At 39.5% G+C, this 18,185-nt stretch overlaps 2 protein-coding genes across 6 annotated transcripts in view; both read right to left on the bottom strand.

Moving 5' to 3' along the window:
* The window catches only part of arhgef4 (Rho guanine nucleotide exchange factor (GEF) 4), a 43,599-nt gene extending 37,650 nt beyond the window's left edge, over positions 1 to 5,949 (bottom strand). For all 3 annotated transcript variants that reach the window (XM_053486287.1, XM_053486288.1, XM_053486290.1), the window contains exons 1-2: positions 5,795 to 5,949; positions 3,874 to 3,906 (exon numbers count right to left, since the gene is read on the bottom strand). In XM_053486287.1, coding sequence (XP_053342262.1) covers positions 3,874 to 3,906; positions 5,795 to 5,884 — 123 coding nt within the window. In that variant the 5' untranslated portion in view covers positions 5,885 to 5,949. The remainder of the gene's footprint in view (positions 1 to 3,873; positions 3,907 to 5,794) is intronic.
* Positions 5,950 to 8,607: 2,658 nt separating this feature from the next.
* On the bottom strand, positions 8,608 to 17,954 carry amer3 (APC membrane recruitment protein 3). Of its 3 annotated transcripts, none has more exons than XM_053486989.1 (3): positions 17,896 to 17,954; positions 13,375 to 16,034; positions 8,608 to 9,093 (listed from the first exon to the last, which is right to left on the bottom strand). In XM_053486989.1, the coding sequence occupies exon 2, from the start codon at positions 16,008 to 16,010 to the stop codon at positions 13,380 to 13,382; it is 2,631 nt and encodes an 876-aa protein (XP_053342964.1). In that variant the 5' UTR covers positions 16,011 to 16,034; positions 17,896 to 17,954; the 3' UTR covers positions 8,608 to 9,093; positions 13,375 to 13,379. The 3 variants fall into 3 exon arrangements, with proteins under 3 accessions (XP_053342964.1, XP_053342963.1, XP_053342965.1); XM_053486988.1 differs by having other exon boundaries at positions 17,906 to 17,954; XM_053486990.1 differs by lacking the exon at positions 17,896 to 17,954 and adding an exon at positions 17,797 to 17,864.
* Positions 17,955 to 18,185: the final 231 nt, after the last annotated feature.

Raw genomic sequence — 18,185 nt, 5'->3', positions numbered from 1 at the left:
AGAGACTACAGCAAAACCTCACGTCTATGGACCGGGCTTTAAACAAGCCTCATGTGACCTCATATAAGAAGAGCTTCTTGACTGGCTTGTTGCTCAGCTCTGCTCTTTTGGAGGGGGCGTGGCTCAGCAGTAGCTCATTTACTCAGAAACTGAAGCGGTGTGTTCGAAGGAGAAGTGAAGTCAGTCATCAACCAAACTCGCACTTGAATCCTAAACGAAACTGAACGAATTATTTTACTGATCAGACTCACATATCTGGATTAAAAACAAGCAAACTGAGAGACTCAGAGACTCGATTAAAAAGTTGGGGTGAACATCTGTCTGTGTTGAGCTCTGGGTGGCGCTGTGTTACGCTGTGAGGATCGCGCTGCCTTCAAGTTAGTCAGCTCGAGGCTGTGCTTGGGTGTTCTCTAGTGATTCTGAGGATTGTCTCCATGCTAGGTGACTGCTGCAGCACCAGAACCCGCCTCCGGAGGTCGCTCACTCTGTCGCTCAGGGCGAGAACTGGAGTGTGCAGGGAGTCAAGAGCTGCTTTGAATAGCAGGAAAGTTCTCCAGATAAAGTCACCTTTCTGTGTTCACTGGTTACTGATTGGTTACTCAGGAGGTCATGTGACCTACCTGCATTCTACAAGTCGCACTTATGACATCACACAGAGGTTTAACTATTGACCCCGTGTAACCCCTAATCTCAGTGACCGGATAAGATGATGATGATGATGAGGATGATGAGGATGGTGATAAACACGCTGATGTTAGCAGCTGGAACTGTACACTCAGAGCTGTGCTGGAGTTAAAGTCTGATGACATCATGGGGAGCAGAACTCCCAGTGAGCGTTCTGAAGGACACGTCCAGCTCCAGCACAGAGCTGCATGTGTTATTCTACACCACTGTTCTATTCCAGCCTCCACACACACACACACACACACACAGAGCAAATAAAAGGAAAGAAGCGTCAGGAACAGCAGCTGCATGGTGGTGGACAGGAACAGCTGCTCAGTGATGATGTACAGAGACATAAATCAGTTCCATCACACAGACACCACACACAAGTTTCTACAGAACAACACAAGGTCAAAAGGTCATAACGCAACCAACTTATTCAGTCAAATAATACAGAACAATCATTATAGTCGCGCCTTACTTAATGCTTATGATATGTTCTGTGAAACAAGATATCATTTGATTTTGATGTTTTGCAGACCACAGACCCCGCCCCTAATGCCACACCAACTAATCAGACCACAGACCCCATCCCTAACTCTACAGCAATTATTTGGACCACAGACTCCGCCCAAAACCACACAGCAACCAGTCATACAACAGACCCCGCCCCTAGCCCCACAGCAACCAATCGTACCCCAGACCCCGCCCCTAATGCCACAGCAACCATTTAGACTCCAGGCCCCGCCCCTAACCCCACACCAACCATTCAGACTCCAGACCCCGCCCCTAGCCCCACAGCAACCAATCGTAGCCCTGACCCCGCCCCTTACCCCACAGCAACCATTCAGACTCCAGGCCCCGCCCCTAAGCACACAGATAACTGACTTTTATTAGAAATGTTAAATAGTAAAAGGGGCGGAGCCACCAGAGGATGTGGTTACTTATATTTTGCACTAAAGCGTGCAGTGTAGATACCCCATATACCCCGATACCCCACTGTAGCCCCGCCCCCTCTCACCTGTCGCCGTGTCTGTGAGTCCTTTTCTTGTCGTGTGTGTTTCCCTCCTTCCGTCTGTCTGTGTTTTGCTCCTTCAGGTTTTTTTCCCACACTAACCGTCTGGCTGGGATTAACCTGCCACAGGACGTCCTCAGGGCTTTTGATTTTTTATTTTTTTTTTCACACAAAGCAGAAAATCTTGCAGGACCAGAATGTCACGTGTGTAAAAACCCAAAACTGTCGGAAGAACAAAAAAAATGTAATAAAACCCTGCAGGGCTTCGAGTGACACGAGCTAGAGGAAGCGGTGACACAAAAAACACACACAAACACACACACACACACACACACACACACACACACATTTAAAACTTGGCCATAAAAACATGCACGACAGGTATTACCCACAATCCCCTTCAGCTCTTTACACACTAATGACATGGCACTGTACGGCGTTTCTTTATAATGAGATAATTAACAAGGAAGTGGCTTTATTTAGCGCTTTATTCATTTATTTATTGCCAACTGATTACGCCGTTTAGACTTACACACACACACAGACACACACACACACACACACACAAGCGTGTTAACCCTTTACACTCTGAGTGTGAGGCTCTTTAAGTTTAAGGGTCTGTTCACACATGATCAGTAAAGACTCAGGAGCACTGATCAGAAGGTTGTGAGTTTTATCCCCTTGTGCAGGGCTCCAAACAAATGAGATAAACAAAAACCCCCATGGATATGAAGATCCACCAAACAGTGTAAATGTAAATGTTCCCCAGAAGAAGAGAGAGAAGAGAAACACACACACGCCCGGGTTCCTCTCGGTGTCTCCTTCTGGAGCGGCTGCTGGAGTCCCTCCTGAGGTACCGAGGGTGTTTGTTATAAAATATACACCAGGTTATAGAGATCTGAACAGCGTGTGTAGCTGTTTAGGAACCATGCACACAATCACATGACCATCATCATCATCATCATCATCATCACGTCAGATCAAACACACACAGGAATGAAAATCAAGATGCAGCTCCGTTTTACGTAAATGCTGCATTTATACCTGCTCAGACATGCGGGAGTCTTATCTGCAACACACACACACACACACACACACACACACACACTCACACACACACACACACTCCGGCAAAAAGAAATGAAATCTGAGCTGAGTCTCGTCTGTACCTGCTCACAGATTTCTCTCTCTACTTCTTTCATACACACACACACACACACAGTCACACACACAGACACACACACACACATACACACACACTCTTTATTTACAGAGCTGAAGGAAACCAGACGCTGTGTGTTTCTACACTGGTGGATTCTGCATCTGTATTGCAATACAATCTAGACCTGGGCTAATTAACACACACACACACACACACACACACACACACTACACCACATCAGTGTGTGAGTGATTACACAATTCCAGCACGCGACATGTACAGACGTGTTTTTCACCAAACACGCGAGATAAAGAGGTTAAAAGTGCAGCACAGCTCGAGTCTGAAGACGAACGATTAGATCAAACTCACAGTGTGTAGCTGAAAAATCTAAACGCTCTGACATGACACTCCGAGGTCGTGTTTAAAAATTCCGACAACTTAATAAACACATACAGTATTTAATATCATCACACAAAGCTGGAGCACGAATTCAAAAAAATTCTAAATGTATATAACAACATGTTAACATCCTACAGAAGCACACAATCATGTAAGATAAAGTTAAATATTAAATAAATAAAAAACTGTTTGCATTATGTACAACAGAAATCAACACATTAATATAACATTAATACGCGACGCAAATAAATAACATAACGTGATGTAACACATTTTAATACTATCAGTGTAATCATACACATGTCTTGGGTGGGTGTCAAAACTTTTGCACAGAACACATTTTATGTTTAACGTCACTCCAGTTCATTAAAGTTACAGTCTCTGTGTGTGGTTTGAACATGTCAGAGGGTTTATTAGTGGGTGCCAAAACTTTTGCATCCAATAAAATCCATGTTGATCTGGATTGGAATTGTTTTATTGGAATATGTGTGTGTGTGTGTGTGTGTGTGTGTGTGTGTGTGTGTGTGTGTGTGATCATTAGACCGCTCAGCTCTAAACACAACCTGGGCTCATGCTTTCATCTGAATGATTAGAGAGACCGTTTTAAAAACAGGAAGTGATCTCAGAGTCTTACCTGCGAGACGGCCGAAGACGCCCGTAACCTCCTCTGAAACACAGACAGCAGAGACAGGCCGGAGTTAGGCAGCGCTACGAGTCCACACATCTAACACACTGCTGCTCAAACAAACGCTGCGCTCTGATTGGTCAGAAGAAACATCACACAACATTTAATCTAACTATGACCTGATAAAGTTATGGTGTACAGTGCTTTCATAAATGTTACAGTTTTGTAATTTGACGCAGTGTAGGAGGAATAAAACACTTGGTGTCGTGCTGAAAATAATCACCTCCCAGGTGCCGACAGTAACTCGGCCTTATTTCATCCCGATGTGGGTTAAGTTTGGCCTTTATTTGTAAAATATACATTACTGTACATTGAAATTCTTTATTCTTCGCATATCTCATATCCCTATCGTTAGTAGGCTGGGGTCAGAGTGCAGGGTCAGTCATTAAGGGTCCTGCTCAAGGTCCTAACAGCAGCAACCTGACAGAGCTGGGGCTCGAACCATCACCCTTCTAATCAATAACAAAGAGCTTTAACACACTGAGCCATCACCGCACCAATTATTTACATTTAACAGTACGATTCATTATGTGTCACTTATCCCACGTTAAACCCCTTCTGTATTAAAGCTTTTAAAGGAGCTGTGTGTCATATTGAATGCCCTCTGCTGTCAGAATTGTGTATTACAGTATAATAAATATAATAAATAAGGATTAATGAAACGAGGCTCAGGTTTTATGATGTGCACATTGTGAACTTTGAGTGTGTGTGTGTGTGTGTGTGAGTGTGTGTGTATGTGTGTGTGTGTGGACTGAAACATTTTATTTTGTGACTGTATGCGTGTGTACAGCGCGCGTGTACTGTTTACTATAACATGTGTGTGCGCACGTGTAAAACAAAAGAAAGTCTCATTAGAGAGGTTAAAGATCTGGAAACACTTATGTGTCGGGATTTAAAAAAACTTTTTTTTAAAAGATAAAGTGCAGGTTAATTTGTTTTATTTTGACTTATTGTTTTGGGTTAATTATTTTTATGTATTTATTTTTTTGGGCTGTGGAACGAATAATTTGAGTTTCCATTATTTCTTATGGTTTGGATTTTGGAATTTGTCTGGAATGAATTATGCTCGTAATCCAAGGTTCCACTGTATACACGAATAGTATTCAGTTGTTCCTCATTCAACATCTCACATTCACTTACACTCACAATCCTGATATCATGTGTATTACTGTATACTACAAGAAAAGTATAAATGTGACAGAGTTTAATGTGATTATAAATCATAGTCTTTATTTCTACTTGAGGTGTTTGGGATTGAATATATTTAAGTAGGGCATTTAAGTATTTATTTTCTAATTTTGTATTATTATTATTATGATTATTATTAAACTTTCATGTATGTGCAATATATGTACAGTATGAAACATTAATCTGTAGTGTAGATTATTCTGATTGTTAAACATGCGGTGTTTAGGAGTGTATTATTAAACACACTACACTGGCGATAACAGAGGAATCAAACACACAGGATGTTTACACACAGTTTATAACACACACTTTTATTCTACAACAGATTCTGAACAAAATGTTTAATCCTCTGATAAAAAAAGTGTAAATCTGTAGGAATAAATGCAACAGGCTGAACTTTTATATTAACTCTATATGAGCTGTTGGTGTTATTGTGTTAAACATTTTAATGTCTGTAGATATTAACGAAGGCTCTAATTAGAGACATTAGAGAGAAATGATGATTAATGAGTGTAATTACATGCAGTTGTGTGACTTTAGTTCAGACTTCAGTGTTGGTTGTTAGTTCTGTCCCTCTCTCCTCTAAATGCATAAACACACACACACACACACACACACACACACTGCATTAGAGTAATGACAGAGTTCCTGAGTGAGATGAGTGAAGTGGAGGTGGTGTTACCTGGCAGGTTCTGATCAGAGCCCAGCAGATGAGACAGGCTGAGAGATGAAACTTGGCCCTGATGTAGGACTCCACACTGCTCTGCTCCATCCTACTCCTCCGACTCCCCTCTCAGGTCTCCTCCAAACACTCTCAGCTCATTCACACTTAATTCCAGAGTCATTGTGAGCTGCAGATCCCGCAGTGTGTGTGTGTGTGCTGTGTCACTCAAACACTCAGAAACAAACACAGAGAGACGCGCATGTCCAGCCCACACCCGGGTTGCCAGGTGTAACAGATTCTGTATAAACTCTTAGTAATGCGTGCTCAGATGACATCACATATGTCTAATTTGCATATTCAGAAACTCCATCATCTGATGTATAAGTGTATCATATAATGTTGTTGTTGTTTTTATAATCTAAAGGCTGAGAGCCACTGGATTATTATTGTCAGGTTAAGTGCAGGGTTGCCAGATTGATGAGGTGTCAAAAAAAAAATTCATTTATCTTTTTGTCTCAGGGAGTAGGAGAAGGCTGGACTTGGAGACTTCAATTCACACACACACACACACTGACTCACACCTGTGGCAAATTTATCATGACCACAAAACACACAGACACAATACACTTTCACATATTGATAAATTTATTTACTCGTCTCATTTTGTATCACTGACACTAAAACCCAGCAGAGGTACTCCACAATAATAATAATAATAATAATAATAATAATAATAATAATTTCCAATAAAATATTAATTTTGTACCCTAAGCATTTTATATCATCTAAAACACATCATGCAACATGCATCATGTTTATTACACTTAATATATATTACACTTAATATATATATATATAAATCATCTCTAACACTATGGTACAGTGTTAGTGCGCTACAGGATTATCTCACATGCAATGAGACGATTTATAAACTGACTCATTAAACACTTCCACGAGGAACACAAGCAGGTTCATGATTACATTCAGGAGTGTTTTCACATTAGGACACAGTTGATTTGTACCGTGCCCAGAAACGACTGCCCTCCCCTCCCCCCGCTCGCCAGTGATCACATTTTTTTTTTTCCGTACTCGGGTACACTTTCACATTTACAGCATTTCCCATACAGCAGGTGGCAGTGTGTATCTAAGTTGGTTTGTAAGCTGCCATAAAATACAAGAGATGAAGAGAATGAGGAAGTCATGTTGGCACGTAATACCTAATACTATTAAGATTTCGGTAAAAATGTTGACAGTGCCATTCTCGCGTGCGTTCCTACTGTATCAGCTGCGGCTGTGTAGGTCAGTATTATATCGTTCTCGAGACCACCTCTTCAAGCGGACTCGAGCGCGGTTCCTGAGCACAGAAGGATTGTGTTCTCACTCATCAATATGAACCAGACTGTGGGGTCGAGCGTCCTCAGAAACAATCTCGGGTCTCTAATGTGAAAACACCCTACAGCTTCTACCTCCAAAACACTCATTCTTCATAAAAAACTGATTTTATTCTTAACCACATTCTAAACACACTCCTGCACTGATCTCTCACCATGCTGTTTATCACCAGGTTTACGAGTGTTTATGTTTATTGCCGGTTAAAATGAGTTTTATTTAATCATCATTCACCCTGTATAATAAATTAGCTGCTCTTAAATTATTTATTTACAAACGGATGATGTTTTTTCTGCCTTCTTCATGCCATTCAGATCGACTGTTTCCTTTTTCGTCCTCCATAATGTAAAGTCTATGTGTAGTACTGTAAGTGTTTAAAACGGCCCAGTCGCCCCTCGCCCAGGTCAACGTCTCGTCACTCTTAATCGAGAACAGCGGCGAGAAAATGTCATTAGAACAAACACACACGTGGTTCTGAGCGTGATTTATGACAAAAATAAGTTTTTTGCATTTGAATCCTAGACTTTTTTTAAAATTAATTATATTCATTTCATTTAGACTGCAAGTGTCGTCTTCACTGAATACACACACCTGCTCGCTGTGTGTGTGTGTGTGTGGGTGTGTGTGTGTGTGTGTGTGTGAATGAAGTTGTTGTAAACGCAGCTTATGCAGATCACGTTAACCACACACACACACACACACACACTTTCTCTGTGAAATAAGGTCTCTCTTTTAAGACCAATAATAATTAATTCTGCATAATTTTTTCGGGTTAAAATAAACAAAAGTGCATAAAAACACAGACGTCCGTGATAGCGATTAAAAAATATATATATAAAAAAAGGAGGGAAATGGGTAAAAAAATATTAATTAAAAATAAATAAAAAGAGAATAACAATATATTATTTTAAAAGAAAGGGGTGGGGGGTGTATACTTACACACACACTCTCAGCATTTAATACTAAACAAATAAAAAAAAAACAAGTAACAAATCCGAAGTGTGTACAAATATAAATAAAAATATAAAACTATTATAAAACTATAAATAAAATGGAAAATAATCATAAATGTAAAGCAGTGTGATATACGTACTGTGTGTGGGGGGGGGTTAGAAATAAAAAAAAAATAATATTTAAAAAATATTAATAAATATGCATTAAATGCAGTTTTTAAAAATTGAAATGATGAAATGCAATAAAAAATAAAATATAATTAAACAAATGAAAATGAAAAATAAAATATAATTAAACAAATGAAATGAAATAAATAATCAAGAAAAAGATAATAAAAATCCATGGTATAATCCAATCAAAGGATAAATTACTGAATAAATTTAATAATAAATGAAAATTAAATGAACAGTCATATTTTAGTGTGTGTGTGTGTGTGTGTGTGTGTGTGTGTTCTTTAATAAGATCAATAAATGTGTTTATTAGGATAAATAAAATCTAAGAACATAAAATGCTGAAGAACTCGTCCTGTGTGAGGTTTATTCCTCATCATTAACTCAGGAACACACACTCGCTGAGTCTCCACATGAGGCTGTAAAACACACACACACACACACACACACACACACACACAATAGGCGTCTCTTACAGGGGTCTGGTGGGGAACTCTTCCTGACAGGGAAACACACCGTGTGTGAGTTCTACACAGAACCTTTAAGAGCTCCAACACTTGGTTCGGTTCGTCCGCCCGATCGATCGACAACCTGAACAGAACCGGGAAAAAATCAGAATACGGATAAAAAGCGTCTTTTCATCACATCAAAGGAAAAAGGAAATCATTTAAATGTCCTCCATCAGAAGAGATGATCAGAGAGATTAATAATTAATGATGAGTTCCGTGAGAGTGTGTAACGCGGCCGGCCGGTGGAGACGCGGCGTTAGCTGCCTGATAAACTCGCTCTGACTGACGGGAAAATCTGTGGAAAAAAACAACAACATATTAACAGTCGACTCGTCATTAAATAACGTAACCAACAAACACAAACACAAGACTCGAGGAGAAGCGAGACCTGCTGTCACTAAACTAATCTGGAGAAACTAATCAAACCTCGCAGTGCAACAATGCTAACAGTGTTTTAATGTACACTGTGGTATATTAGGAAGCTGAACTGATCTCGTAAACAATTGGATGAACTTCCTCTGTCTTTTCCTCACTCAGAGTCAAACATGTCCAAACTCAAATCTGTAGTACGAGCTTAAAATCAGGAAAATGATCAAAAACAAAATAGTTATTTGATTTGTACAAAGATTTGGAAGTTTAATGTTGGATGTGTACAGATTTTTTTTTATCTTCAATCAATACACACACACACACACTCCACATTGTGCTTGATGCCGTTAGATCAGTGCTCAGTGGACTTTATGTGGCAGATTAAACAGTGTGAGTCTTTCTTCCTGCTCTGAATGAAGCTCAGTCTCTCACGCTGCACATCTGCTCACTAACTCGTTAACTCACTAACCCCGCTCTAGTGTGCACTACTCAGGGGATGTTTGTACCCTCACCCTCTGTCAGCTTATACTCACACAGCTGTAACACTGATACTGTATTATTTAATGAAATCCATTTGCTTGTGTAAAAAAAAAAAGAAATAAAGTGAAGATCATCCCTAAACACTCTGATCAAATTTAATGATGAGCTCGGGCTCTGTAGTAAATGTAAATGATTAGAGTGCCATCTAGAGGCAGACAGGTGCTCCTAACACCTTAGTCAAATAAACAACGCTTTGTATTTATTAGTACTGTCTTGGCATAAATAGATTATTAATAAATTAATAAATTGAATTGATTTATCAGTTAATTGTCTTTTACTTACATTTTTATAAGGTAAAATAGTAATAATAAAAATGCCAAAAAAGTTAATTTTGTAATATACAATATAAAATATTTGAAATTACAACTGATTTATGCTTTATAAAGACATTTTGTTCAACAAAACTAATTGATATGAACAAATTTTTATTAGAGATAAATAGCTTTTTATTGGATTATATTTGTCATGGACTAGTTAGGACATGTAAAGTAGGTTAAAGAGGTTCAAATGATTAACAAAGAAAAGAAAGAATTTTAACTAAAGCAATAAAAACTGACCTCAGAATTGTTTCAGCATAATTAATCAGTTACACCCCCCCCCCACACACACACACACACACCCCCACACACACACACAGTAATAACGAGTTACAGGCCAAAGTAATGACCAATCAGAACAACATGAAACATGAACATAGAGAAATAAAAAGAAATAGACTGAGGAGAAAGTAAAAAAAAAGATAAGACATGTTAGATAAATCAGTGTGGTTTGTGTAGATGATGGTCACTAACTCGACTAAACACTTCCGTTGTTCAACAGGTGGTGTCGCTGTTTCTGCATGTTCAGGAGTTAGAGACACATTTAGAGCAAATTCTATCAAAAGATCTAGATCATGTGCAATTTTTCTTTCCAGGAGAGGTAAGGACGAGTGCAGGTTACATGACCTCTCAGTCCTACAGGCTGAACTTTCCTCAAGGTCATAAAAAAAAAGAAAACTCAGGAGAAGCTGATGATAATTATGGACAATTGAAATGTGTCCTTTTACACGACAGGCGATAAAGCGCTCTGTTCTTCTCCTATAAAAAGCTCCCAAGACGACAAATACAGTAACCATAGCAACAGCAATTTCACAGCCACGGCTCGTCCAATGAGGATTAAGCGATTTGCGTTATTTTAAACCTACAGGCTGTGCATTAGAAAACTTGTATCAGTGATTAATTATCAGACACCTGATTGGACAAAGGATTATTTCATATAATGTCACAAATCGAGATTGTCATATCATAAGATTTATTATTATTACTATTATTATTACTATTATTATTATTATTATTATTATCAATCATGAACTAAATCTTCACCTATGATCACTCCTCTTTTTCCCATCACTTCTGACCCTGTGTTTTGCTCGTCTTCCTCACTAAATTATTGAAACACACTTCACTTCACCTGCATTTAGTTTCTATTTGCACAGTTCTATTGTGAATTATTAATAAAACCCCGGATCCGAGGTCACTGAAATGCCTTAAGCGTATCTATAGGGGGGGTTAATAGTCAATAATCAATCTATATAACAGAAAGAGGTGTTTAAATATTTTTCACATCAATGGTCTAAAACTAAATTGGATTATTATTCCTTTTTTTTTCTTTTACAAAATATACACATTTTAAAACTAGTAATTAAAATGAATATCAATATTTAACACTTTTAATAATGAACATGGAAAAATAGAAAATGTTAGATTTTAAGAAATATAAACATAAAACTGTATATATACCCTATTAAAAATGTATATACTGTATATTAAAATTATAAACTGAAATTATATTTATACTCTGATCACGGTTCTTTACTGAAGCTTTAGTATAGAACTGCTTTTTTTATTTATTTGAAATCATTGTACAGTGTGCAGGAAACAGTGAATCTGTGATGAATTCTCTTTTCGTTCAGCAGCACACATGGAAAGACTAATAATAGCCAAGCCGAGTCTCCTGATGTCCTAATTACAGATTCAGCACCAAAACAACTGTTATTCTTCTAAATCTTTCTCTCTCTTCCTCAACACACACACACACACACACACACACATTTCTCATGACTGATGTAAACGCAGCAGAAACACTTGAGCCTATACAGGTTTTGTGATCACTGAACTGTTTGTAAATCTGGATCAGAATGATGATGTTGATGTTGTCTCATTTCCGTCATCTCTAATTTCTGTCATCAGACTGAGGTAGAGAAATAACAGACTTTATTTGTAAATTAATGCTAACTATAGTAATGCCTATTTATTCCCTTCAGTACTGCTCAGTAATGGATCAGTGGGAGAAGGACAAAGGACAAGGACACTTCATTCCCAGGAGCCTTGAGGAACTCATCATGTTTCCTGTGGAAGCTACACGACTCCTCTGGTCTTCCACTCGCTACATCAGGAGGCTTCACTCTTATCTTTCATTCTGACACAGCAGGAGTCCCACCTGAGTCCATGTGTTTCATCAGTTCACCTTCATCTCTTCCTCTAGTCAGATACAAAAAGCGCCTCCAATTAATCTGTAATGAAACGCTGCAGCCTCACTGAAGACCACTTCTCTATATAATTAATAAATACAGTCATAACAGGAGCAGAGGCGTAAAGTAGGAACACACTCACAAGAAATGTGAGGCAGTTTAGAGGAGTAAACTGTTTTCAGGAAAAGAGAGAAAACCACAGAACCCTGAGGAAACTCAATACTGACCCTAACCTGAGCTCAGGAGATAACCAGTGATCCTGGAACAATGAGACAGCAATGATACCTACTGAATACACAATAAGATACACCCCTGGCTATAAAAAAATTCCCACACTGTAATATATCCTCATCCTGGAATATGTCATGTGCCATCAAAGAAAACCCTCCATAGATGTGATAACCTGGTGATTCAGTACATTAATGTCAGTGGTCAGCTGACTTCATTTTATTGCCCCATAACGTTACTGAGTCTAGACCAAAGGAACTGATCAACCCCAGATCATAACACTGTCTCCAGAAACTTGTACAGTGGACACTATGCATGATGGGAGCATCGCCTCATGTCCTTCCCTTCTCACCCTGACACGCCCATCACTCTGGAATAGGATCAGTCTGGACTCATCAGGTCACATGACCTTTTTCCAAACCAACTTTCAATCTTTATGCTCCCTAACAAACTGAATAAAGCTTTTTTTTGAGGAATCTCACTAACAAGTGGTTTTCCCATGGACACACAGCTTTGAGATACTGTAGCTCTGAATTCTACTGGACCACATTTCTTCTGAGGGTTCAGGTCTATCCTTAAAGGTCTTAATCATCTTTTCGACAGTTCTTAACCCAAGTCATTGCAATTCTTTCTTTGCAAGAAGGAATGGCAAATTTCTTTTTGAAATTTTTACTTTCTCTGAGCCAGGCGGTTTATTACAATATATAACAATATACTAAAAAAGAACCATCACACATTGCAATCACACATTATTGTCAGATTTAAATAGTCTAATCCAATCTCCTAGGACTCCCATTAGTCTTCACCTTTGCTTTAGTATGTATCAAGAACCATATGAAGCTGGCTAGGTGTGAAAAGTGGACTATTTGTGGTGTCCTCGAGGACTGGACTGTAAAACACTGTTATAACTGTAAGTGAACAACACAGCACCTGCTTTATTTCTTCATCCTGCGCCTTTGTTCCATCTTCCTCTCCTCTGAGGTGACACTGTTTGATAAACCTTCCCTGGTGACCGGCGGTTTCCTGTCTCGTTGCATTCTTTCACATTTGGCCTTGATGCCATTGCAGTGCTCTTTTTTAGAAAACCGAGATGAGGTAGCACTTGAGAGAGGCAGGGAAGTCGGCCTTGAAGCTTGAGATACTTCAGTGTCTGCTCCATTGGTTGTGACAAGACCGATGCTCTTTGCCTCCAGTAAGGATGGACTACATGCAACATGGCTAAAACTCCCTCTGATGTTTGTATTATCACCCAAATGTCCTGCCCCATTCTTTTTCTTCTTGGGCTTGGACTTGACATACTTTCTAGTATAATCTTTCATTGAACATTTATCACTTCCTTGATTGATGATAGCGCTTTTTTCATGATTAGAGGGATGTTGATGCTGGTTAAGATTCATGGAAGACATTTGATTGGCACACTGCTCAACTAGCGAAAGAATACTAATGTCACTTGCTATACCGCAACTGCTGCTTGGAGATGGAAGCAACGCTTGGGGACTTCCTGCAAGCTTAGCATGGTAAAGATTAGCGTGAGGCCACAGCTCTGACGTCTTTATTTGCTCAATGAAGGAGGTACAGGAATGGCACAGGTGCAAATCCTTGGCACCATGTTTCAGGGACCCCTTGCAAGATTCACAAAGAGATTCTTTGTTTATGGCCAGTACAAACAAGGAACTTGATCCAGAGCCAGGAGAACATCCTATGGGAGACACCAAATCTTTGTTGGGTGTAGATGGCGAGTTAATATTAAATATCCGAAAGCATACATGACTTGTTGGGGTTCTGGGTTGGCTCTCTGGTGTTGTAACTACTCCCGTTTGGTGTTGCACTGAGAGATGACCAATATCTAGTTGATGTGGTTTATTTAATTTAAGGTCAGTTATATTGTCTCTGCTGTTAACAGTCCTGATAACTGCTTTACTTGGGACATTTCCAAAGTCCGTTGTTCGAACTTTTTCTTCTTGATATACATCTCCATTATCTCCAGTGCTAATTCCTGGAGTTCCCAGTTGGGTACCCTTGATTGTCTTATGCTTCATCCAGTTGACGATACTCATAGCAAGGGAAATTTCTGTATCACAAAGCTTCAATAAACAGTCCTTTCCCATCCAGTTACTCTGCAGAAAGTCATGGCTAATGAGGTCTACTGATAGTGGAGGTGCCAGGTTCTCTTCAGATCCAATATGGAAACTGTACATGGATAATGGGAGGTCTGGACTTGGCTGGCCAATAATGCTGCTTGGCAGATCTATGTCATCATCAAAAATGGGGGTCATTTCAGCTTCACTGGGGTCATAAAACAACTCGTAAAGAGCATCTCCACTGTACGTGTCCCTAGGGAATTTTCTGGAAAGTACTGGTGTTAGAGATTGACCGGTGTGATCTTCAGCAGAATTACAATCACAGTAACCCTCATCACTGGTGCTTTCTTGGTTCTCACTTTTTGGCGTCACTGTATGATTTAGGCTGTTTTCTTGTTCTGTTAAATTTTTGCCTGTCACATCCTCAGCAGAATGTGCTGTCCTTTTTGAAGAAGGCGATAAAGAAATTGGTGTGGAGAGTGTAATTTCTTGGCCTGAACTTGGACTAAAGAGAACAGTCCTATTGATGCTGTCCCACATCCCAAACAAGTCCAAGACCTCAGGAAGAGCAGGTGATGCTAGTTGCTCCATACCTCCCTGAAACATAACAGGACTTCGCTTTGGCGTTTCACTAGTATCTCTTCTTGTTTTAAGTTTGGATATGCCTTCCAGAGAGACAAGATATTCCTCATCCACAAATATCTCTCCACAACCGGCTTGAGAGCCAAAGCTTTGGAGTGACACAGCATCCTCACATACGTTACTGCATCCTTCACTTGAAGAGTCGGAAAGTGTATCGCTGATTTTGCGAGAAGTTCTTGATTCGCGGCATCTTGAGGACTTCTTATTTTTTTTTGCTTTTGGTCCATATTCTCGACATGGTGTACATGGTGACATTGCTTTCTCGCTGTCGTGCTTTTTGTGGATGAAAAGGTCTTTGATGGTCTTTCTGGGCTTCCTAAGAAAGATCCTTTTCTTTGGAACGGACTTGGCGATGGAAGGCACAAATGGCACTTGAGGTGTCAGATTGCGGTAATCGATGATTTCCCGGTTGTTGCCAGATGTATTCTGATTTTCATGTAGCAATTGCTGAGTTGCACTAAATCCAGAAAAGCTAGCACTGTTAAAGAGCCTGGAGTGATGATACCTGGCTGAAATCTGTGCTCGATCTCCATTCTCAGGACTTACTGGGTCCGCCAATCTAATCCCCGTCACACAGTCGTGAGTTCTGCTCTTTTTAACATAATCAAAGCTAAAGTCTTGAGTCCACCCATCTGAGAGACTGGGACTGATCTCTGGATAAGGTATGTCCAGGATATTAGGAGACAGAAGATTCTCTGAGGAGACATTTGGATTGTTTTCATTGATAGTTACATAAATTGAGGTGTCAGAAAGATCATGTCCTCCGGCGCAGTGACCTTTACTTGTCTCAGTTTTAGAAAGCTTGTCCTCTTCAGACGGTATTTGGTTATTCGATAACTCCATATTTACTCCAAGTCACTTTCATAACTGCATATGAAAAAGACAAAATTCAAATTAGAGTTATTTAGTTATTTTATTTAACTCAGTTTTAACGCTACTACAGAACAGGTTGCGCTGTTGTACTGAATATCAACATGGCTGTGAAGTGGTCATAGGTACGAGAGAGCAGCCTGAGTACTGAAGATACATCATCACAGTCTCAATACAATAATACAATACTTTCATACAACAGTCACACAAAAAGATTACAATTAGTTTAATTTAATTAACCAGTTATTTTGCATGGGGAAACTAACAAACTGTGGCAGAGTTAACCTTTTGACAGTTTGTGTGAATAATGGGTAGTGATGGAAAGTTTGAATCATTTTAGTGACTCTGTTCTTTGAATCTCGTTCATCAAAATGAACAACACTTTTTTTGAGTCATTTAGTTCTTTTAATTAAAAATAAAATAAAATGTTACATTTTCAATAAACAGACCACCAATACGTCTACATAAACAAATTTTGGCTATAATGAAAATATTACAATGCAGCTAAGGACATATTATGATAAACAGAATGAGCAGATCACCTCATATCTTTTAGTCTGAGTCATTCGTTCTTTTGAATCTTTTGCATTGCATAGCAGTCTTGTGACAAAAGAATGAATGATTCAGACCGAAAAGACTCAAAGGTAACTTCTCATGTCTGTTTCCTGTACATAACATACGGAGGTTAAAAGCGGATCTTTAAAGTCACGTTAAAGATTCGTTCAAAAAGAACGAATCGTTCATGAACGACCCATCACTAATAACAGGTGAAAGTGACTGGTTGTGAATGTGGGTTTTGTCAGGCAACTGCTTTCTCCTCTGTACTGCAGACCGTATAGACCTACTCTCACCCACGCTGCGACCCCACAGTGTAATTAACCACTGTACAACACCTGGGACACGGAGTCATACCTCCCAGCGCTGTTACCATCCATTACCGTCACTTTCATCCAGTTAGATTATTTGCTCAGAACTTACTGCTGTATAACGTATCTGTTAATTCGAAAAAGAATTAACCCAAAAATAAAAAACAAAGGTAAACAATAAAGGTCAACATGAATCAAACGTTTTTAGATTTAACTGATTGCATATTAAAAAATATTTTGACACGACAAGTTTTAAAGAAGTATAGTCTATTTAAATAAAACAGGTTAAATGTACAATGTAATAACAAATCACATTGCTTTAATATGCTTCTAATAAATAATAATTAAATGAAATTAATTAATTGCACAATTTCTACTGTTGACTTCTATCACTGCTATGACAATAAACTCATTTAATTCATCCAAGATGTCAGGACTCTCTGGTTTAATACAACACAATAATAATAATAATAATAATAATATCATACAGGAAATAATCATTCAGAAATAGGGTTTATGGGTTGAGATTAGGGTGAAAAAAGAAAGAACGAACATTAAGAAGAGAAAGTGAGAAAAGGTTCCCAGTCAGGTTCCATATTTCCAGCTCGAGCTGATGCTGAGTCTCTGGGTCTGGCTCTGCTAATGGCTAATTTGGCTTTTTTGACATTAAAATCTGAGAGAATTTTCTTCACAAAAGCGCCTCGTTACCTCACCAGACCGCGGATTAGGGGTAAAGACGCCCAGTCCCGCACTGATGTGTGTGTAAATGTAGTACGCATGATGTGTGTGTGTGTGTGTGTGTGTGTAGTGCGCTAGTAGACGGAGAGCCTCAGCACTGAGCGGGTGAGAGGCGGCGCGTCAGGCTCGTGCAAGTGGCGGGAAAATGGCGTTACCTCAGATCTCCGAAAGCAGCGCGTTTGTAACCAACACGACATTACAGCGTTATAGCGGCACAACGACGCGTGACAAGAGGATCTAACGGCTGTCCGTACCTGTCCGTACCTGAACCGCTGTCAGGAACCGCTGCACGCTCGAGGATCAGGGGTCCGGCTGCACTGTGGAAAGCCAACGGGTTCAAAAGCGCGCCAATTTATCCATCATAACGTGTACAAGTCGTGTATGGAGTCACACACACACACACACGGAGGCGTTTCGAGCTTCCTGGTCCCGGGTACAGGGGGTCGTGTAACCAAGAGGAAGACTTGAACCTAAAAACGATAAGGGTTCTAACTCAGTGGCGGCTGGTGAAAAATGTTCCTGGTGGGGCTGATGTGACAAAATA

Source organism: Clarias gariepinus, chromosome 25, assembly GCF_024256425.1.
Source record: "Clarias gariepinus isolate MV-2021 ecotype Netherlands chromosome 25, CGAR_prim_01v2, whole genome shotgun sequence".
NCBI classification, from domain to species: Eukaryota; Metazoa; Chordata; class Actinopteri; order Siluriformes; family Clariidae; genus Clarias; species Clarias gariepinus.
This window is presented reverse-complemented; position numbering and strand designations above follow the sequence as displayed.

Bases quoted from the DNA above. Each gene is read 5' to 3' on its own strand.
- amer3 (XM_053486989.1), bottom strand. From the start codon at position 16,010: ATGGAGTTATCGAATAACCAAATACCGTCTGAAGAGGACAAGCTTTCT.